General features: G+C 55.9%; 1 protein-coding gene across 49 annotated transcripts in view; it reads left to right on the forward strand.

Annotated features, from left to right (window-relative positions):
* CELF4 (CUGBP Elav-like family member 4) overlaps nt 1-22,343 on the forward strand; it is a 324,964-nt gene that overhangs the window by 228,166 nt on the left and 74,455 nt on the right. For 26 of the 49 annotated variants that reach the window (XM_032152429.2, XM_032152439.2, XM_058438414.1 and 23 more), the window contains exon 3: nt 15,537-15,615. In XM_032152429.2, the coding sequence (XP_032008320.1) occupies nt 15,537-15,615 (79 nt within the window). The remainder of the gene's footprint in view (nt 1-15,536; nt 15,616-22,343) is intronic. The other 23 variants (XM_032152436.2, XM_058438429.1, XM_058438422.1 and 20 more) reach the window with 1 other exon arrangement.

Consider the following 22,343-nt stretch of genomic DNA (forward strand, 5'->3'; position numbering starts at 1 on the left):
GCCATCAGGAGCAGCTGCCTCCTGGTGGCACCCGCTGAACTCAGCAGCCGGGGAAGAAATTAGACCCTGGGAAGGAGGGGCCTCGCTGGAGAGCCGGGTCTCTGGGGACACAGGACCTGTGCCGGAGGTGGGCAGTATTGAGGCCAGGCCATCTCAGGAAAGGCCCTCAGGTGGCTCTGAAGATGGGGAGAATCTCAAGGGGAGGGTGTGAGGCTCACCATGGGAGGCAGTGGGTCTCACCAGTCTCCCCACCACATCATCCTCTCCCTCCGCTTGTGGGACACTGGAGCCCAGGTCAGTTGGGCCCACACCGTTAGCTTCCTGTCCTGCTCACCAGACCCCAGGGCCACCGCAGGCCTGTTTTTGGCCAGTGTCTCTGAGCCACTGAGGAGGAAGCAGAGACAGGAGTTGCTGCCCGAGCAGAAAGGATGTAGCATGGAAGGGTTGACAGACAGACCACCAGGCCTATGAGCGCCAGGAGTGGTGAGCGGGGCACAGCCGGAGGCGGCCAGGGCCCAGGAGGGACAATGAAATGGAAAGAAATGAAGTGGGACGCAGCCGAAGCCTCGGGTCCGGGTCATGGGGCCAGCCTGGCAGCCCCGCTGGGGGTTGAGGTGACAGCGCTGGCATTTCGAAGGGCACCACAGGGCCAGCGCCTGCCTTGACGAGACCTCAGGAGCTCGGTAGACTTTCCAAACCTAATTAGTGTTTAATGGCCTGGAGAGATGCCGCATCCACCGTCATCGGCCACGCACGCTGGCCAGCTTCAGGTTCTTAATTAACCTTTAAGGAAATGATCTGCTGGTGGCCACCTCAGGAGGCCACATCCATCCCTGCTGGCATGTACGTGTGCCAGGCCCTGTGGGCTCTCTGGGCACACTGTTACACGTATGAGTCTGAGGGTGACCCCAGCCACTCCCTCATAGCAGGCTTTCAGAAATGGCGGGTGGACAAATTCCCACTGAGGTGTCCTGGGGGCCTGGGCTTGTGGAGGGGAGGCCATGCTAAGAACTACACAGGATAGGCCACATGGGGTGGCTCATGCCCGTGATCTCAGCTTTGGGAGGCCAAGGTGGGAGGATTGCTTGAGCCCAGGAGTTCAAAACCAGCCTGGGCAACAGAGACCCCTTCTCTACAAAAAAATTATTTTAAAAATTAGCTGGGCATGGAGGCACATGCCTGTAGCCCCAGCTACCTGGGAGGCTGAGGCAGGAGCCTCAGCCCACTGCACTCCAGCCTGGGTGACAGAGTGAGGCCCTACACAGGATAGAGAAAAGGACAGAGGAGGAGACTGGCACTCACCACAGCCATGAGGGGCGCATTCTGGCTGTGAGCCCTACCTGAGCGAGGCTCCTGGGGCCGGCTGTGGGGCATGTGGCTAGCAGACTGAGGAGATGGGCTAGGATCTGGGGAGGTGGGGGCTGCTCCTCAGGGCTCAGAAGTGCGCTGCGAAGAATGTCAGAGGAGGCTGAATGCAGGACCGTCAAGACTGAGAGTATGAATGGCTGGAATAGAGTTGGAGTCCAAGCTAGGGGAGCAGAAGGTATTGGAGGGAGGGAGTCAGGCCCCTGGACAGTGGCAGTGATGTTCCTGCCCCAGCAGGCTGCGGGTGTCAGGCCTTGGGCTGGAGGCCATGCCAGGGAGAATGACCAGTCATTCAGCATGCGTTAAGGAAAGGGGAGAGGATGGCGGTGGAGATTTTGGAATTACCTCCAAGGGAGTGAAGGTTGAAGAGAGAGCCACAGGCAGAGTCTCTAAGGGGAGAGGAGAGTGGGGCAGGTTTAGGGGCAGCGCACCTGTGAAAACCCTGATGTTCAGGGGTCGAGGAGGACCTGAGCCACCTGACCAGACACAGGCCAGGGAGGACAGGGAATTCAGAGGAGAGCTAGAGAGGGCACCCTGGAGGGCAGCAGGGGGCCACGCCTGACCACACTCCCACACTTACACAGCACACACATCACACGCCATACCTACACCCAGTCACCCCCACACCTCCACACACACACTGCACGCACTGACATGCATACTCATACGTGGACATGCATACACATGCATTTGCACATGCAACACACACCTCACACACTCCTAGTCACCCATTTACATGGCCCACCCGCATCCTTGCACACATACTCACATGCAGACCCCTCACCGTACACTCCAGCCCTCACGCACACATGCTCACACCCACACCTGAGCCTGACACCCTTGCAGGCAGTGCCCGTGACCCAGAGACCCTGGCGTGTTCCAGGAGGAGGGCCGTGATCGATGCTTATTAATGAAGCTGCCCCGGAGATGGCTAATTGATGGCGGTGCGCGGCTGTTGTCTGGAATTTAACCCGATTCATCATTAGCCTGTTGGAAGCTGGAGAGCTGTGTTAATTAAGGCCAGGAAAAGAGACTTGGACGAGCTGGCGGTGCAGGCTCATGTTAGAAAACGGGAGAGCAAGGGGCAGAGGGAGAGAGGGGGGAGCAGAGGGAGGGAGGGAGGGAGAGAGGGAGTGATTAAATCTAAAGCGCAGAGACAAAACAAATTCTAAAAAGCAAATGTCGGTGCCATTTCTAGGATGACTCAGGTTTGCGCTTGGCCAGCATCATCAGGCTGTGGCGTAGGGATTAAGAGCAATTTCCTCTCGATTTGTCATTTACTTGGTGTGGGCCTTGTTTTTTCTTTTAACATGCCTGGGGACTCTCTCCTGCTCTTGCCAGGCCTAAGACTGAGGCCCAGGAGCCACAGGAGAGAGAAAGGAGCTGTCCCCCCTGGGTCAGGGCAGGGTGGGGGTGGAACCAGGACACCTCTCCTGGCCGTGGAGAGGCTCAGCTTAAAAACAGAGTCCACAGTCCCGGGGGAGTGGAGGGAACAGTTACACAGGGGAGGGCTTGGAGGGGGAAGGGAGACTGGGCCCTGGATAACACAGACAAGGGTCTCCGTCCAGCCGCCAGTGGCCACAATGCCACCCCCTTCTCACTCCCACCCAGCCAGTGTGCTCTAAATCTCCGAAGGCAGTGGTCCCACTGTGGGCTGGGAAGAGATCCCCTCGCCAGGCCCAGCACCCCACATCTGAGGGCTCCTAGATGGTTGTGAGCTGTCAGGGTGACAGACCTAGAAACCCAGTGGTGAAGGGAGGCCTGGGAGTTTAGAAGAAAGACACTGAAACCTCAGAGCTACATAGTGGCCCAGCACTGGGGGGCAGCTTCTGGAAGACGGGCTTGAGTTACCCAGTGGGGCGCTGGTACCAGGCAGGGTGGATGAGGGAAAATGCATGGGAGATGAGTTGGGGCTAGAAACGCCTCCTTTCTAATCACTAGAGCTGGCCATCCTGGATTAGGACGCCCCATGCAGGAGGGAGCCTAACTCCAACACTATACGTATGTGAGTAAACACCCAAGAGCCACACATCAGAGGTAAAGAAGGGACTTTCAGGAGAGTGGGAGGCCAAGTGCAGGAGTGCATGGCTGGGCATTCAGGGAATCAGGCAACAGTGCACAGCCAGTGCTCAGGAAGGATGGACCCGGTGCCCTCCCAGCAAGGCCTTTCTGGAGACTGGGTGGTGGCTCCCTCAGGGAAGAGCCACTCATGTTTGCTGTGCCATCCAATTCTATAGAACAGGGCCTGGCACACAGAGGTGCTCAGTAAGCACTGGATGGATGGATGGATGGACGCAGTTTGTGTCCCATCACAACAACAGCTTCAGTGCTGGTAGACCAAGCAGAGAGGGCAGAGCTGGGGCAGGGTGGAGGAGACGCAGTGCGGGCAGAATGGGGCCATGAGAACCTCAGTTCAGGGTGCATCTTGCCTCTCCATGAGGCGTGGCCTCCCCACCCCATTCTCAGCTCTTCCCCACAGAGTCCAACATCTTCAGTTCAGCAGAGTCCAAAAGAGCCTGAGTGTTCCGGAGTGGAAAGGAAAAAAATCAAATGTTAGGTATTCCTCAAAAGTGACGGAAAATACTAAGAAAGGCAGGGAAGATGTGAGAGGAGGAGGAGAAATAGAAAGAGGGGAAAGAGGGGGAGGAGGGAGAGGAGGGGGAAGAGGGAGAGGAGGGAGTGGAGGGGGAGGACGGAGGGGGTAGCTGTCGCTTATTTCCTGGGCTCTTACTAGGTGCCAGGCACGATGTTCAGAGCTTGGCCTGAGCGATCATATTTAATCCCCTCCACACCCCATGAGGGGATACGTGGATACGACTCTCAGAGGTTAAGTAACAGCCCCGCCTTGTATGAGCAAGTATATGGCAGAGCTAAGACCGAAATCCAGGCCTCACAACTAAATCAGGGCCTGTTTCATCAGAATTATCTATCCACTACCGTTATATAAAAAATTGCACGCCCTCGCTCCCCCACCCTGAAGAGGGTTAGCGACCCAGCCCGGCCATGCCGGCTAATTAGCTTGGTTGCCACGGCAGCAGATCTTAATTAAGACCACAAGGATCCTCCCACCCTTGCCAGTGCAGCCCTGGCGTGTTCGCGGGAGCAGCAAGACGGACATGGGGCTTGGAGACAAAGAGCCCTCTGCCCTTGGCGGTGAGGGCCTCAGGGAGCTCTGGCTGAGAGGTGGGGGCACGTCAGCCCAGCAGCAGCATGGTCACGGGTCCACCAGTTCCATCTTGGTGATTTTCATCGTGTCCTTCCACCTCACCTGCCACGCGCGGGAAGCTTCTACCCATAAATATGGCTCCAAACCCCTAGCAGGGAGGGGCTCCCTCCCTCCCTCTGGGAAACCGGCAGTGCGCTTGGGGCGGGGCCTCTTGAGGGAATTTTGACCACTGTGAGGGGCACCTTTTTTGTTTGTGCCAACCCAGCCCTGCCCCTTAGGTGAGGGGAAAGCATTTTGTAGAGAGATAGGAGAGGGTGGAGGCTCGGAGACGGATGGGAGAGAGTGGGGAGAGCAGAGAGAAGGAGGAGCAGGCAGCCCCAGCCGGCCCAACAGCAGGCTCTGTCAGGGCCGCTCACCGCTTCTTTCTGGACACTGCTGAGCAGAGCTGCCTGTAGCATAGCAACTGCCCGGGCCTATTTGTGGGGGGCTGGACCAATGAGGCTACGTGGGCTGCAAAGGGTGCTGCCTGGACAGAGGCCACTGCGTCCCACCCCACATCCTCCAGACCCTTTGCAAGTGGACGGTGGACAAGGCCAGGCTTGGACTGGAGTGAGGGGTCATTCTACAACTAAGAATAAAAGGCAACCTGGGGAAATTTGGGTCCATTCATCAAGCACCTCCTATGCACAAGCTTTAGGCTCCTGTCTTCCCACAGGTGGGGAAGGCACTGGTGCCAAAGTTCTGCTGGTCATTCTTGAACTGAACAAACGTTTGCTTGGTGTCTCAGGCACCTCTGTCCAGTCACCTCTGACCTCCTGCACCTCCTGCACGCACAGCTGCCTCCTTGCTCTTTCCAAACGCAGTCCTAGTGCACAGTGCTGTCTGCAAACTAACAGGGGCTCCCGCCGCCCACTCTACAAGCTCAGGCCCTCCATGGCCACACCAGATCCTCTGCGGCCACACCAGATCCTCCCCGCCTCCACCTGCCTGCCTGTCCTCCCACCCTCGGCGACTTGCCACACACACTTTCACACCCTACTGGCCCTTCCCTCCACTCTCCTCCAGGTCTTTGGTGGCTATTCCCGCCCCCACCCCATCCACACCCTGCCCACCCCATGAGTTTGCTCACCTGATTCATCAGGTTTCAGGAAGGACTGAAGGACTTGAGCCCTGTCATGAGGTCAACAGAAGGTCTGGAGCATGGGAAGGACTTGAAAACCCTCTCCCACTGCAGTTCGCTCATGCCTCCGAGACCCGAGTGCACACCCCCAGCCAGGCACACAGCACCAATCCACACACCTGGCTCCTTCCACCCTGACTCAAAGCCAGTATGTCCAAGTCCAGCCTGAATCCCCGCCATATCATTATCATACTCGGGAGCCTGTGCAGCTTCTCAGCGACCTTCCCATCATCCCCTTGAGGGCTACTTTTGACAGAAAGTGAGTCCAGAGGCGATGACTGGAAAGGCGGTAAGTGTAACTGGGTGGACCCAATCACAGAAGGCTTGCTGGAGGAGGAGGCAAAGGCTTGTGACTTCACTTTGCCGACACAGCTATGAGAGGAGAGGTGAAAAATGGAATGCAGCCAGTATGGGGAGATGGTGAGACATGTCTGCAGATTACCCTGACACGACCTCAAGTGCTTTGTTCAAGGGACAGGGCGTTGGGGGAAGAAGGGACAGCCAGCCTCGCCCAGGCAGCGCAGCGCTGGAAGTCTGAATGAGGAGAGGGGTGAAGAGCTGACAGGGCCTACATGCCAGTATGTGTCCTGACCCGACAAGCATCAGATGGCCTCCTCAGAGTGGGGAGTGGGAGCAGAGACCAAATTTATTAAAAAATCTTATCTGGAGGGTTTGCATTTTAATAGGCTCTGGATTTGCATATTTTAACAATAACCTCCGGTTCTTCTGTCTGGTCGGTGCTCACTGGCTGTCTCTCTAAAAGATGATCGCCACCGCTTCAATAAACCCTTCCTAATCCAAAGGTGCAACACATCACTTTGCTGGAGGAGGGAGGATTAAAGGGCCTTTCTCTCTGGGCTGGAAACAAGGCTGTCCGGTGGTGACCCACTTCTGGCCTCTGGGCACTCTTGCTGCAAGGGCACAGATGAGGCAGGAGGGAACGAGGGTCGTGACAGGATGTGATGGAGGATTCAGTCATCATTTGATCAGTACTTCCTGACCACCTACTGTGCATCGGGGCCATGCTGGGCCCTGCATGGGCATCGGGAACTCCTCAGGGTGGAGGCAAACAGACAAACAGATCCATAAATCTGTCAGGTGTCTCTGAAATCACTGCTGAGGGTGTCCTGGAGTCAGAATTTTATGCTGACAACAGATGAGATTTCTTGAATCTCTAACCCCTCTCTATGGAACGCACCATATGCGATTTATTAAGGAGGTAATTAAAGCATTAATATATTTACAACAAGCTAGAAATAATGTGTGCCGCTTCTGCGGTTCCCCTGGGATCCAATCTCACTAGGGGACTGCAGAAGCCCTCAGGCAAGGGTTCATTCTTTCCTCCCACAGCGACTCCAAGCCGACTAAGCACAGCCCCTGGAATTCAATAGGGCCTGTGATTCAGACCCTGCCCTCCTGGGTCTTTAAACAAATAATTTCATCATTAATTAATTTGCTAATTACAATTTGCTAAGCGCCGGGAAGACAAATTTCTGGTGGAGGGCAGGGTCTCTGGAGAGCAAACCCACCTTTGATCCCCACAAGCTCACTGGTGAGTTCTCTGTCCTTATTGAGTTGGTTGCATCACCAGGCTTTTATCCCTATGGCTGAAAATTCTTGGTCTATCCCCTCAAAATTGCACAAAGCTTATCTTTAAAAGATGAACTGATGATCTTTCTGGAGATAGCACTAATGCACAGACCTGGGCAATGCTTAAAACACCTGATGATCCACAAAACGCCTGATGTCTGGTGTGGGCAGATGAAGATGGGGACCCAGAAAGGCACCCCCAGGTCAGTGTCACGGGCAGGCAACCGCATGTGGCCACACAGGGCCCCACACTTAGAAGAGTCCCACGCTTGGGTTTCGTGCTCTGCAGTCTCCATCTTGAAATTCTTAACACTTTATCTTTGAACCTGTGCTTTGCAAATGAAGTCCATGGGGCTTGGAGTCTCTGCTCATGCATAGTTCAGCCTCTCTCCACCTGCCCAGGAGAGCATGTCCAGAGTCCCACCTGTCCAGAGTCCCACCTGCAATCCACATGTCCAGAGTCCCACCTGCAATCACTGCTGTACCAGCCAGCAGTGGCCTAGGCACAGGTTAAGGGGGTCAGGGTTGGTCACATTCACTCTGTGGTAGCCCAGGCTGCCGTGCTGTGCCACATCTGGCCAGCCAAAAGAGGCCATGACTCAGCAAAGATGAGCCTATTGCACAGATACCTAGCATGTCCCAGGCACAGAGTTTACAATACCCTTGAAAGTTTTCTGTCCACCATGGGTCAGGACCGAGGGCCCATGGGAAGAGGTGATGTCTGGCTCGACTTCTCAGAGCCCACCCTCAGCTGGGGCTTGACACATCAGTCCATGGCCAATGAGAAGGGAGCCCCGCAGTCCTCAGGGCCAAGCTGCATCCCAGGTTGCAGGTGGGACTCCAGGGACCTGCGAGGGTCCCCATGTCTGAGGCAGAAGTCCCTTGGGAACTCCTTCTGCCTAGGGGACCTCTCTTGCAGCCTTCCTGAGTTTGGCTTGCGTTTCCAGCTAAAGGCACCCTCCAGGCATAAGCCACAAAATACAAACTGAAATTTTGGTGACTCTGCATAGGAGGTAAATGCTCTGATACTTGCATTTAAAACTGGCATTGCACAAAATAAAGATGAACTGTAAAGTCTGTGCTAATAATTTAAAATTTATACTTTTCTTTACTTGAAATGACATCAAATAGCAAATAAAAATTACCGTGGTAAGTTGAGAGAGTGAGCAAGACCAAGAAGGGAAGGAAAGGCTTTATATTTTAGTACTTTTGTGACACTTTTTATTTTGGCGCTTGGAACAAGGGGACCTACAATTTATGTCTGTTTTCTTAGAGCAGTGATGCTGGTGGGATTAGGGCACAGACCCTCCCAGTAAGCTCTAGCGTGCAGGTCTGCTGATTCACTGTTTCCATGACCATCGTGTGTGCTGGGGTGGGGTTGGGGGGCAGAGCATAAAACCTGAGTTCTCTGGGTGGATACAAATTGGTGTTGTCCTAAAACACCAGGGTAGATGACGAGCAGGGCCAAGTCCACACAAGCACGTTACAAGTAGGTGGTCAAGGACTGCCCCTCCTCAGAGACCACACAGGAATAGGGAGGTAAGAGCTGCCTTCCTGGTGAAGGCTGCAAATTATGTCTGTTTGGGGAAGATACGAATCTCTGTCTCCAGGGGTATTCCTCTGAAGCTTGGCGAGGTGAGCCCTTCTGCTGAGCAGGGAGCCAGGTATCTTCAGGCTCCAACATGTCCCAAAAGGAACCAGAAGGACCCTCAGCTCTGAGGTTTGAATAGTCACTCTGGAGAGCATTCTGGTCATCCCATGGGCCAGTCACCTCGGCTGCCAGCACCTATCCTCCCTCTCCCCAGCTCCCTGCGGGGCATCGGTCCCCACCCTCCAGCGCAGGCTGACCTTTGTTGAGAACCTGCTCTTGCACATTTCTTCCATCATCTCCTTCAATCCGAATCCCCCTGCTCCTGCCACAGTGAATTCTTTTAGGATGTCTGTGATGTCACGTAGCACTAATCAGTTGCACACACATACTCCAGGGAAGAAGCACAGTCCTGAGGTTGCCTCTGGGGATCCATGAGTAGGGGCCCTGATCTCCGCTCTTGTTTGTGGAGTAAGTCTCTCTCCATCTCCGTCTTCCTTTCTCTCTCTCCCTCCCTCTCTCTTTCTCTCTGTCACACACATGCACACATGCACGAGAGAGAGAGAAAGGAGTAGTGCAGGTTCGTGTGTGAAAATCAGGAAGCCTCCCTGTAGGAGGCGAGTTTCAAACCTAGACTTTGGGGGAATAGGAGGGTTTGGGTGCAATGAGGAGTGACAGGGAAGCTTTCCAGGTAGGGAGAAAGTCAACTCCATTATTCAGAGACAGCACTGGGTGAGGGGGCCCTGCTGGGGCCCAGCGTGAAGCAGAGGGCACAGAGGTGGATGAGGGGCCAGCTCCGAGGAGGGCCCATGATCCCGTGGGCGGTGACAGCTGTCCCGAGGGAGAGTGAGACAGGATGAGTGTAGGAGTGGACCCCCCCTTGCCTTCCCTCTCCCCTCACCGGCTTTTTCAGCTTTGGCTTTAAGCAGGCATCAGGCAGTGAAGGACAAGAGAGGCTCAGCCCCATCCCAAACCTCCAGGCCAACCCTCAGGACGGTGGTTGCTGCTGAAGGGGAAGCCAGGTGAAGATATTCCCCTCCTTTGGTGGCAGAATGCAGTTGGGCTCCACACCCCACACATAGGCTGGCTCTGCTCTGGCGGAGTGCTCATTCCAGCCTCGGGGAGCCCCAGTAAGGTAAGAGAGAAGAGACTTGTATAGTCAGGAAAATGTCGCTCTCCAGCCCAGTGAGCTAGCCCAGGTCATACCAGGCCCAGGAAAGGAGTAGTAGGAACTGGTGGGGTGAATCAGGGCCACCTTCTCAGACAGGGAGGGGCCCCTTGCACCCTGGTGCTTGGGGAAGGAGGCAGCAGAGACCTGCAGAGGCCGGTGGGAGTAGACTTGGCAGCACAGAACCAGAACCAGATGCAAGAGGAGGCAGGGGAAGCGGCAAGGTTGGGGGGGAGTCAGGAAAGAGCAGCTTGGCCTGTCTGTCTGTCTGTCTGCCCACGAGCCACAGGCCTCCCCTTGCAGAGGGAGCCACACTGGACAGGTGAAGCCTTTCGACCAGCTCAATCATCGTATTTATTCTAATTGTATCATAATCGTCCCCAAGGAGGCTGGTTCAAATGAGCTTGACATTATTAAAATTTTAATGCCCAGTTTTCATAGCTGAATGAATATTTAAAGGGTATGTCCCAGCTTAAGTTATGATGATGAAGAAATTAATGGAATGTCTTGTTTAATGCATGGATATGTGTTGATGCAAAAAGTGGCAGAGGGATGGGAAGGGGGAAGGGAGGCAGAGCCTGAGCGGAAGAGGAAAGGGGCCATCCACCTGCCCACCCCCTGCCGCAGGCAGGAGCAGAGACAGCTCCAGATCTGGGCCAGGCCCACTCTCTCCCCCAGAGGGGTGCCCGGCTGGAAGTAGAAACACGTTCACAAGGGTTTGTGATGTCTCCGGAGCATCGACCCCAGGAGCCTCCAGGGAAGCTGCAGGTAGCTGTTCCTGACCCAGGGAAGGCAGGCCCAGCTCACCAAACCCCCTTCAGGCACCTGGAGGAAGACACCGACTGAAGGCCACGGGGCCTCCATGATTCTCTCTGAAAGAGAATCAGCAAGGATGGCTCCTGCGCCCCAGCCCAGATTCCCAGCAGCCACAAGCCCCAGGGCCCTCTGGGGAGGACAGCGCGCTGGTGGAGAGGAGTAGCTGACAGAGGAGCAGAGATGGGGGCAGGAAAAGCACCAAAAGGGTCCTGAGGCCATGGCCAGGGTCCCAGGGGGCAAAGTTACAAGAAGGGCAAGGAGATGGCAACTGGCCTTCTGGTCTTCCTCCTGGTCTCACTCCTGGCTCTTCCCTCCTCTCCTGGCCCTTCCTCTGACCCCTCTGGTCTCCCTTGCCCTCGCCCTCTCCGGCATTCTCTTCACCTCTCCCCTCGCTCTGTCGTCGTGCTCTGCCTTGTTCTCTCCCGATCTCCACAGCCTGGTCCGGCCTCCTCTCCCAGGACAGATGTGCTCCATCCCCCTCCCTCTTCAGGGCAGAGTCAGGGCTGGGTGAGGCTGGCTGAGGACTAGGGGAGGGAGGAAGGTTTCTCTTCAGGCCAGGGCCACCTGTACAGAGCCCGCTCCAGCTGAGAAATCTTCCCGACCAAGCCTGACACTTTATTTCTGCTGAGAATTAAGAAAGCACAGGGCCGTATATTATCTCACCATCTAGCCCGGCACCTCTCTGACAAGACCCTCAAAGGCTGTCTGGATGCTGACCACCATCAGATTGTAAGGGGACATGATAAATGACCCCAGGAGCCATGGCTGCACGGGAACCAATTCAGTTCTCCTTTACCAATCTGTTTAGAGCACCCCGTAGGTGCCTAGCCCCTGGCTGAAGGCAGCTGGGAGGCTGGATGAGACTCCATGTCCCTGCTGTCAGAAAGCCCACAGTAAAACTGGAGAGAAGCAGTGTGTGAGGGGTGAGCCCAACAGCACACCATGGAGGAGGTCTGCCTGCACCATCCAGGGCCCGTCTGGTTGGGAGGGCTCCTGGGGCAGGGATGTTAGGCCAAAGCATCACAGGTGCCCAGGTGCCAAGGACAGTGGGCTGGCTGCCTGCGACTGGGGTGGCCTCTAGGGTGGAAGTCTCCAGACACAGGGAGATTTCATTTGCCCAGTTTAATTTACCATGGAAAATGGGACCTGTCATTTCAGAAATAGCTCTATCCTGGCCACACCAATCCGCAGGACTCACCCCAGCTGCTCTCAGGCCCGACTAGAGAAGACTGGCCGTAGAACACAGAAACGAGGTGCCAGGAAAGGAGTCTACTCCAGTGGTCCCAGCCTTCCTCCCACACAGGATGAGGCCCCTAGGGATGTGGGGTCTGCCTAGCATGCTCTGGCCCTAGGAATGGAATCTCCTGCCCCAGGAATGGCCTCACTCCCCAGTTGGGACAGAGCGGCAAAGCCCAACAGATTCTGGTTCACACCCCCGTGCCTGCCCCTTCTCAGCCAGGCCTTCCTCCCATCCTTGCAGGGGAAGCCTGAATTCCCCATCTGGCTCCCTGCTCTCCTCTCTTTCCCCCACACTCCTGGCCTCTGCTTGGAACTTTCCTGGACCATCCCAAGCCCATTCCACCTGTTCCCAGCATCTCCTAAATGAGTAGGCAGATGTCAGGAGTCCTGGGTTCATCTTGATATCACCGTTTACAACCTTTGTGACCTCAGGCTAACTTCTTAACCTATCTGAAACTCCATTTCCTTGACTGAAGTTAGAGACAATCTATTTGCATACATCACAGGAGAAGTTGTGATGATCTAGCAATGTGATACGTATAGCAGCTGTTCCTGTTCTCAGGGGTGTTATGGATCCTTGGGGAGGCCTGGGCCACCTAAGCACCACCCCCACTTGCAAGTCAATTTCCAGCCTTGAGTGTATGTTTTTAATGGAAAACAGGGAGCTCCTTGTAGTACCCTTCCCAATGGGGTACCAACCAGGCTTCGTGAACTAGGGGGCTTATTCGTTGGCTAGAGCTGTCACAGCAAAGTACCACAGACGAGATGGCTTAAACAATGGAAATGTATTTCTCACAGCTCTGGAGGCTGCAAGTCCAAGATCAAGGTGTGGGCAGGATTGGTTTCTGGTGAGGGTTCTCTTCCTGGCTTGAAGACGGCGGCCTTCTCGCTGTGTCCTCCTATGGTCTTCTCTCTGTGTGCACGTCCCTGGTGTCTCTTCCTCTTCTTGTGAGGACACCAATCATATGGGATGAGGGCCCTACTCTTATAACTCCATTCAACCTTAAGTACCTCCTTAAAGGCACTATTTCCAAATACAGTCACATTGGGGGTTAGGGTTTCACCATATGAATTTTGGGGGGACACACTTCAGTCCATAACAGAAGCCAAGTGGACTAGGCTCAAAGAATGAATAGACTGTCAAGAGGAGGAGGCTGGGAGGGACAGCAGGGAGCTTGAAGGCCCAGGGAATGGACTTGGGGGAGGAAGGTGCTGGGATGTGTGGTGGGAGTGGTGCAAGACATGGTGGGGCCAGATTTTGTGGGGTGGGAGTCAGGCAGAAAAGATACTTGATTTGCTGGCCCAAAGATCCTGGCCTCAATCTCCCTTTATGGGATGGGTATTTTTCCCACTTGCTTCCTCCTTGGTCCCCTCCTCCTGGAGCAGCTGAGGTCAACTGAGATAAAATATGACAAAGGCAAAGGCCATTGTATTGGTAGCACTCATGTGCCTACTCATCCTGGCTGACTCCCAGCTCTGCCACTCCTCAGAGCTTTGTTCTTCTCATTGAAAAGATGGATATAATAATCCCTACCTCAGAGAATTGTAAAATTACATAAGCAGAAAAGCTGTAGAAATCTGTCCAAGAGAACATCAGGGCCGGAACTGGGTCCAGGTTAGTCCTTAAGACCTGTTTGGGGGAGAAGAATGCTGCAGGTTTCAGAGAAGGAAGGCTAGGAGGGCGGGGCATTCCAGGAGGACACGGCAGCCTAGGAAAGGGTGAGATGCTGAGTCCCAAACAGTACTGGACAGGGAACCAGGAGCGACCTGGCTCCCTCCTGGAGCCCCTCTCCCATAGCCAGATGCCTGGGTGGCCTTCTGGATCCTTCCCTCAAAGACTGGAAAGCAGTTGGTTCATGGGGAACCCAGGAACTTCAATACGTTCCTCCTCCTTCTCCCTGTGATTGGAATTTGCTGTAACATGGCAGTGTTCTCTGCTGCCAGGGCTTGGGAACAAAGCGCCTTGCTTCCCCTCAACTCCATAAGGGATGTCAAGTGGGGACCTGGTGGTGAACAACAATGACACCCTGGCCCCTCTCGGTGGGCTGGCGCTGGCATCCTCCCCTGCTGCCTCTGGCTACCCGTGCCTCCTTCCTTGTCGGCTGCATCCTGCCTCCCATCTCTGTCCTTCCCGGCCACGGCTCTGCCCTTCCACTGACCTCGTGCTCACCTTGCTGAGTCACAGGCACCCATACTCCCCCACCCAGTTGTCTTGACGCAGCCAAAACTCACTTCAAGTCCTAGACCAGAAGGTAGGAGGAAGCTTGTGACTGGCTGGTCCAGCCGCTGTACGGGAGGGAATTGGCAACGGAAGGTCTCAAAGCGCAGGACAGACATGCAGAAATCACCCCACAGGCCCCACTTCCCAGCCTTGTCCTGCCACGTGGTGGCCTTGGGAAGCACCTGAATGCCTCTTGGCCTCAGCCTCTCCATCTCTAAAATGGGGGTGTTTGTACCTGCCCCACTGCCTCTCTGAGCTTGTGAGAGAAATGCAGATGCAAGAAGGGCTCAGGGAGGTACGTAAGAGCAGAAGCACTGATGAAGACATCAGGTCAAAATCCGCTTGCGTGATCCTCCTCATGTTTATTGCTTAAAACACTCTGAGACCTCCGGGCTGTAGAGCCCACCCTGGGTGCCTCCGGGTGAGCCTTGAAGCCAGGCAGTCAAGCCCAGGATGCTTGGAGTCCAGAGACCCCTAGTGGCCTGAATGGGCCATTGACACAGATCCCCGAGAGGGAAGAGAGAGGCCAGCAGCTAGGGGAGTCAGGCGTTGCTGTCCTGTCCTCCTGGCACGCAGACACCACAGGGGACAAGTAGCCGTGCCCACCCCATGCACTCCCTGAGAGAACGGCCCTGGCCACAATCGGGAGCCCCAGCCCTGAGCTCTTCTTTAACCACGGAGCTGGACGGCCCAGAGCCTTGGCCACGCCTGACCCACAGGCCACTTCTGCGAGCTGGTACGGGCTGGGATGAAGCTGGATGCCCTGGCCTGGGTGGGGTCCATCTGCAGCCAGCGACCAGCTCATTTCCATAAAGGCAGATGTTTGAGTGAACCAGGGCTGAGCCAAGGGTGTGCTTTGGGGACACAAAGGCCTGTGCGATACAGAGGGACAGGCCAACATTTCTGTCAACCTCAGATTCTGATATCAAAGGCTAGCAGGAGCTGCTCAGAGTAGGAGGAGGAGGCACCTCAAGGTCTCCCGTCCAGAGACAACCCCCTGAAAGAATGGGGCCATGGGGCCGTGCCGTCGAGGGGAGACGGGCAGCGCTTTGGTGAAAGTGTATGTGCTTGCAGCAGCGTGTGGGAGCGCGTGTCTGTGGGTGCAGTCTGTGGACTCACATCCACCTGTGCACCTGAGTGCTGGGTGTCTGTCCCCTCACCTGCAGGCCTGCTATAATGCTGTCCCCCTGTGCTCTGTTGCAGATGAACCGGCCGATCCAGGTGAAGCCTGCGGACAGCGAGAGCCGAGGAGGTAGTAGCTGCCTGCGCCAGCCCCCTTCACGTGAGGGCCCACTTGTCTCTGCCCCTCCCCCTCCCCCTCTCACTCCTCCCTCCTTTTCCCGATGCAGCAATGCGATGCAGCGACTCCCTGCCTCCTCCTCTTGCCCCTCTGGGGATCTCGTGGCTGAGGGCTGGGGACAGAGCTTTGGAGCTCTGGGTGACTGGTGTGGAGAGAGACAGGAGGGAAGGGGGGTGTTTGGGGTCTTCCAGACGGTGGGGTTTGTGCCTCTCTGAGTAAACAAGTGCCATGTCCCAGGATATTCTTCTCCCCTCCGTTAAAACACCCAAAAGGGTGTGCCCACCTCGGTGTCGCCAAGGAAAACCCCACCGTGATGGGGCTTGTGCAGTCAGAACGGAGATAGGAAGTGGTCGCAGCTGTGCTGTAGGAGGATTCAGGCCGCAGGAGGCAAATCTGAGTGGTCCATGGGAGTGTGGGCACTCAAGGCCAGCACTGAGGCAGAGATCCTGGAGATAGAGGCAGGCAGTCAGACAGGTGTCTGGAAAGGGACAGAGGGGAAGGACACAGCCTCACTCCACAGATGCTTGTCCCAGAATGTGGAGCCCACTGGAGACTGGCCGTGGAGAGCCTGGGTAAGGGAATGCAGCACCTTGAGGCTCACCGCTGGAAGGGTCAGGCAGATGGCCAGCCAGGGGCAGCTCCGTCACCAAGTGACAGCATCCTCTTGGCACAGTGCCTGTGTGTCTGTACTCCCCCCCGATCCCAGCCACAGGTGTAACTAGGGCCCACCCTAGGCACAGCCCTGGCCCTAGGCTCCCCTAGATGAGATTCAAACATACTTTGACATTAAAAGAAAATGAAAGGGAAGGACATGGCAAAGAAAATACATCCAGCATCCAAGATCAGGCCTCCCCTACCCAGGCACCAGCTCCTCCCGCAACAAACTGCCCCAGTGATACAGAGCCCATCACACCTCACCTGTGGCAGAGAAAGAGACTCACCAGCCCCACAGGGTAGAAGAATGTGCAGGCCCCTGCCACATGCCCCCTTCCTGGCCCACCTCCTTGGGAGGGGGGCATTGTCCTTCCTGATCACTAGCCCCCAGCACTCACACTGAGCCTCATCCCCACTGGGCCCTGCCCAGACATTGCTCTGAACTGAGCTCTCAGCCACTTCCCCAGGGAAGGGGGCCAAACGGAGGCTCCGAGCAGGTGAATGACCCCCAAGTAGAGACTCTGTCCTCTCCACCAGCTAGGGGCCCCAGCCCAAGTTCCCACACAGGCACAGCCGGGCAGTGAGCCAAACAGCCATTCCGAAGTGAGACACTCCCAGAGGACAGACGGGCGGTGGCTCCCTACCTCCAGCCTCCTGCCACAATGGGACCAGAGACAGGACAGCCGGAAAGGTTTAGAAAATTGAGAAACACCGGGGCACCAAGGAGGTAAGATTGGGGCCTTTTTTTTTTTCACGCCATTCTCCTGCCTCAGCCTCCCCAGCAGCTGCGACTACAGGCACATGCTGCCACACACAGCTAATTTTTGTATTTTTAGTAGAGACGGGGTTTCACTGTGTTAGCCAGGATGGTCTCGATCTCCGGACCTTGTGATCTGCCCGCCTCGGCCTCCCAAAGTGCTGGGATTACAGGCGTGAGCCACCGCGCCCAGCCGGAGTTGGGGCCTTTTGTTGCCCTGAGAAGGCGACATTAGGTACAGCCTCCAAGGTGGCCCCAGCCTACCCTTCCCTCCGCCAGGGCTGGGATGTCCAGCATGAGGGCCCAGGTAGTAAGATAGGACAGCCAGTCGCAGCTGCCCTCCACCTCCCAGTCAGGAGCTCTTGGCTTCTGCCAACCCTGCCACGCCCTGGGGCTCTGGCCCAAGTGTCCGTGTTCACCACCCTCCCCTGGCCCAGGCCCAGGCCCAGGCCCAGTGCTCTGGGTTTCTCCCTGCTCATTGGATCAGCCAGGAACCAAGGAATTTCTCTCCCCCTCATTTCCTCAGAAAGTTTACTGGGAAATCAAGGGCAAAATGTCGAGTAGGCGATAGCTACTTGCAAATTTGGAGAGCCAGTTGTCCTGGAGGGTGCTGTGGTGCGGCCGCTGGTGATCTGTTCATCCTTGGGGCCTGGGCCTGCTCAGAACACTCCTTCATCCCCTCAGTCAGGCCTCTGCCCTCCGGCCCCAGCAGGGCACTGACCCAGGCACAATGTCTCTAGGACTCAGGCCCCCTCCCAACCCGGACCTCAGATCCTACCCACTAGGGCTTGGGCTGGTGTCTTGGTGCTGCCTGAAGGGATCCCATGCCCCAGGGCACAGACACACCTCCTCACACCCATGGAGTGCTCTAGTCCTAAGGACCCGGGTAGTCGAGGTCCAGTTGGTTGAGGGGTAAAGATGCTTCAGGTGTGAGGGGCCCACGTGAGCGAAGCCCATGTGGTTTGTGCTGCCTGCTCCTGTCCCTTCCTTGGCGGTGAGAGGAGTGCCATCCTCACTCAGCCTCGTCCAGGGCACATGAGGCCCACAGCAGTGCGAGGGGTGTCTCCTGGAGACCATCACCCAGGCACACAGTGACTCACCTGCAGCCCCCAGTTCACACGGCCCGGCCAGGAGGCAGTGGCACAGGGAAGCTCTCACGGATGGGCAGAAAAGCTGGGATAGTAGGTGCCAGCAGCAGTTCCGGAGAGGAGATGCCCCAGGCGGGGGCAGCCAGAGGCCTCAGGGGAGGTGGCACTTCTGGTCTTGAAGGTGGGAGATCCCAGAGCTTGAGAAGGGGGGATGGCATGAACAAGGGCCACCGACCCAAGCCTCTGAGGGCCACAAGGAGGCGCCATCTGGTGCGGAGCAGGCAGGTCATAGTCCAGGCCGTTTTCTCCAGCACTGGAGAGGGATGTCTGGAATCCCCTCTGCCCAGCAAGGCCGTGCTGGGCTCCAACTCAAACCTTTCTCTCCCTGAACTTGCCTCAGAGGCAAGTCAGAGGCTCTCTGACTCCAGGATGCTAATCTCATCGGCTTTCCCCCATATATCTCCTGCGGCTGACACTCGCCGCGAACCAGATTAATCAGCTCTTTTATTCTTCTTGCAGTAGAAAGTGGGGGGTGGGGGGAGGTGGGGGGAAAGCCAAACCTGAACATCTATCTATTAATTGCATATTCAATATTAAACAGTGAGATGGCCCTGAGTCAGCACTATCACCAAGCTGTGTGGTTTTTTTTAAAGAAAGTTAGTTTAAAATAATTTAATAGCCATTAAATACTTCTGGGGAGAAGGAGAAGGGGGGGAGAAGTGAACATTTTAAAAGATTAAAGAAATAGGCAACAGGAGAGGGGGATGGAGAGAAGGAATGGGAGAGGGGTGGAGGAGGTGGCATGATGGCAGCAGGCAGGAGGAGAGGAGAGAAGGGAAGGAGGTGAGAAAAGTAGAGAGGTGAGGGGAGAAGCGGCAGGAGGAGGACGGGGAGCGAGGCCTTGAAGACAGTGGGTGAGGGAAGACTGGGGCACAGTGGTGTGAGGGGAGCAGAAGCCGGCAGTGGCCACAGAAGGATGGGGAGGGTCAGCCCCAGCCCTGGCTCAGCAGTGAGCCAGGTTACGAGTCCCCAAAACCCAGAGGACACAGGACACCCATCCCCAGCTGCCCTCCAGGTGTACTTGAATGCTCATAAGCAGCACAGAAAGATGTCTTATCAGCTTAGGATTTGGGGAACATGCTGGGACCTTTGGCTAGGGGGCAGGAGGAAGGCTTCTCTCCACCTCGCCCGGCACAGAGCGGGCTGCAGCCCACTGCATGCCCATATCGTGGTCCACCTTCTCATCCCCCATCTCAGGCCTCTAGACACATTCCCAGTCACATCCACCCACACGCATGAGGCATGGGGGTGTCTAGGGATGGGCATGGGCATGGGCAGACTGTTGGCAGGTCTGTGTGCACAGGGGCAGCTTTGTAACTTTCAGGGCTCCTGTCTCTGACACGTATGGATTGCTGGCTGAGGCTGACAGGCTGAGGCTGATTGTCCTATCAGGAGCAGTTCAGGGAGCTCTTTTGTCTTTGGTGTGAGGGCAGTGCCAGCCTTGCCTCTGGAGGAGTTGGAGTGGAGATACAGGTACAGCAGGAAGTGGAGCTGGCTGAGTGCTTGACTGGAGCAAGCACCAGGAAGAGTCCAGGAAGAGTACAGGATGCAGTTCTTGTTCTTGTGGAACGTTCTTATCCGGAATGAGCTCCAGCTCAGGCACACCACACTCTCTGGGCCTTCGTCTCCTTACCTGGGGGTCTCAGGAGTCATCATCCACAAAGCTGCTATTTACAGAACACTGACTGTTAGGGATTTTATGGAAATATGGTTTTGTTTTGTTTTTGAGATGAAACTTTGCTTTTGTTGTCCAGGCTGGAGTGCAATAGCACGATCTCGCCTCAACGCAGCCTCCGCCTCTCAGGTTCAAGTGATTCTCCTGCCTCAGCCTCCAGAGTAGCTGGGATTACAAGCGTGCGCCACCACGCCTAGCTAATTTTTGTATTATTAGTAGAGATGGGGTATTACCATGTTGGCCAGGCTGGTCTCGAACTCCTGACTTCAGGTGATCCATCTGCCTTGGCCTCCCAAAGTGCTGGAATTACAGGCATAAGCCACCGTGCCCGGCCGGAAATATGTTTAATTTATACAGCAATCTCAAGGTATGGATGTTCTTGGCCCCACCTAAAGGTACAAACGAAGGCACAGAGAGGCTAGATAACTTGTTCCAGGGCACACAGACAGAAAGTGGCAGAACCAAAATTCCAACTCCTACCTGTCAGCCACCAGAACCCAGGTTACCTATATTCCTCTCACTCCCAGGAGGGCTTCTCGGACTCTGGGTGGCCTAGGAGCAGTGGGAAGGCACCATAGACATTTGTCTCACCTTTAGGCCCATTCTCAAGGCGGCTGAAGTGAGAGGAGCAGGGTTCCAGGTGAGGCAGGCAGGGCTAGGCTGGACAAGGAGCTCCCAGACCTACCCATGAGACATGAAAGACCAGAGTAGGAGTGGGTCAGAGAAGAGAGAATTCACTGTGGCCTGGAGCAAGCAGGAAGGGCTTCCTGGAGGAAGTGGGAATTAGGAATTAGATCAAGAGGTGGAGAGCTGGGATACAGTGAGGACACAAAGTTAAAATGGGGCCTTGAACACAAGGCCAAGGGATTGGGCTTATCACTATTGGAAGCAGGAGCACTGATCCTGGGTAAGAGATCACAGAGAGAGGGCTGGAATGTCCCTGGGCAGGAAGAGAAGAGAGGGCCCCTGCTACCACCACCAGGAGCTGGGGTTCCAATCAAGTAGGGAAGGAATGCCAAAGAAGAGCCTCCCCAGGAGCCACCTGTCTGCCTGGGGGATCCAGTTATCCCCAAGAGCACACTGGAGCAAGTTGTATTTAAACTCAGATTTACCCCCAATATAAGCAAACCAATTCATTAACCAGTGATGCTGGACGGGGACAGAGCCAGGTGGAGAGCAGGCCCCTCCCTGCCTGCCCTGAACATGGCAGCTGGCCCCCTCAGAGGTGATGATACCTCCCTAGGGCATGCACTGCAGTGTCCTGTGCCTCCTGGCAGGCAGACACTCCCCACCCCAAGACCCCAAAGCTGGCTCATGCTCAGCTGTGTCCCTAGAAAGCTGCCCTGCAGCCCTGACCACTTCCTCTCCTCCCAGGTCTCAGTCCAGGTGACAGGACAGTCCCCCCACCAAGGTACCTCCTGCAGCCAGGTTGTAGGGCCTCCTTTCAGGGAGTCAGAGATGAAGAGGTAGAGGCTCTGACTACCGTGGCCTCAGGCAGCCAGCTTGTTTGGGAAGCTGCTGGGCTGAACGGAGGTGTGTGCCCACCCCACTCAGTGGGCCGAAGAAGATCAGCAGCCAGACAGGGGCCCTGAAGGAGGGGACGAGTGGCTGATACCCGGGTCAGGTATAGCAGACTGCAGATGCGTGCTATCTCCCCTGTGTCCCTGGGGAGGATGTTTCTTCCCCCCCTCCCTGGGTGTGTGTGTGTGGAACTGGGCGTGTGTCTGCAGTGCCTCTGTCAGTGACCATGAGTGCATGGCACACTGGGGGGTGCTTCATGGGAAAACCGTGTGACAGCACTCTGGGCTCCTCCAGACACAGAGCAGACAAGGCCCAGTTTGGCTAAACCCCAGTGTGATGGTTACTGCTAGGAGGTGGGGACGGTCTTTGATGATGCTGGCTGGGGTGGGGCACAGACTGGGGCCACCAGGTTTTATCTCATCAACACGAAATGACAGAAAAGCCAGCAAGGTGGCTGGCTGGGGAGAAGTTAGAAACCATGAAGAGTTGGGAGGAGAGTCCTGGGAAAGAGGGGACTTGAGGACTCCCTAGGGGCTGCCACCTGCCCGTGCTCATCTTGTCCGTGTTTCTGGGCCTGTGTCTGCCTCTGTCTCTGTCTGTCCTGTGGGCTCTCTATCTCTTTCTACCCAATGGCCACATGAGAACCAAGTGGAAGCTCGGTTCAGCAGGGCCTTGGGGATAATGGGCCCAACTCTTGTCTCCCAAGGCACAGGCTTGGGAGTGGATGGGTCTAGCACTGGGGAGTCCATCCAGAGGGAACACAGCAAGAAAGAAAACCACTTTCCAGGGTCTGCCACCCTCTCCAGGAACCCAGAACTGAAAAGCACACAACACACAGACACACACAGGTGGCCACCTGCACAGCAGAATCAGGCCCAATTGCACAGAGAAGCTGCCAGATGAAACCACCAGCCGACAACACACTTCTGGCTGTGGCAAGTGAGGCCCGGGCTGG

Source organism: Hylobates moloch, unplaced genomic scaffold (assembly GCF_009828535.3).
Source record: "Hylobates moloch isolate HMO894 unplaced genomic scaffold, HMol_V3 SCAFFOLD_5, whole genome shotgun sequence".
NCBI classification, from domain to species: domain Eukaryota; kingdom Metazoa; phylum Chordata; class Mammalia; order Primates; family Hylobatidae; genus Hylobates; species Hylobates moloch.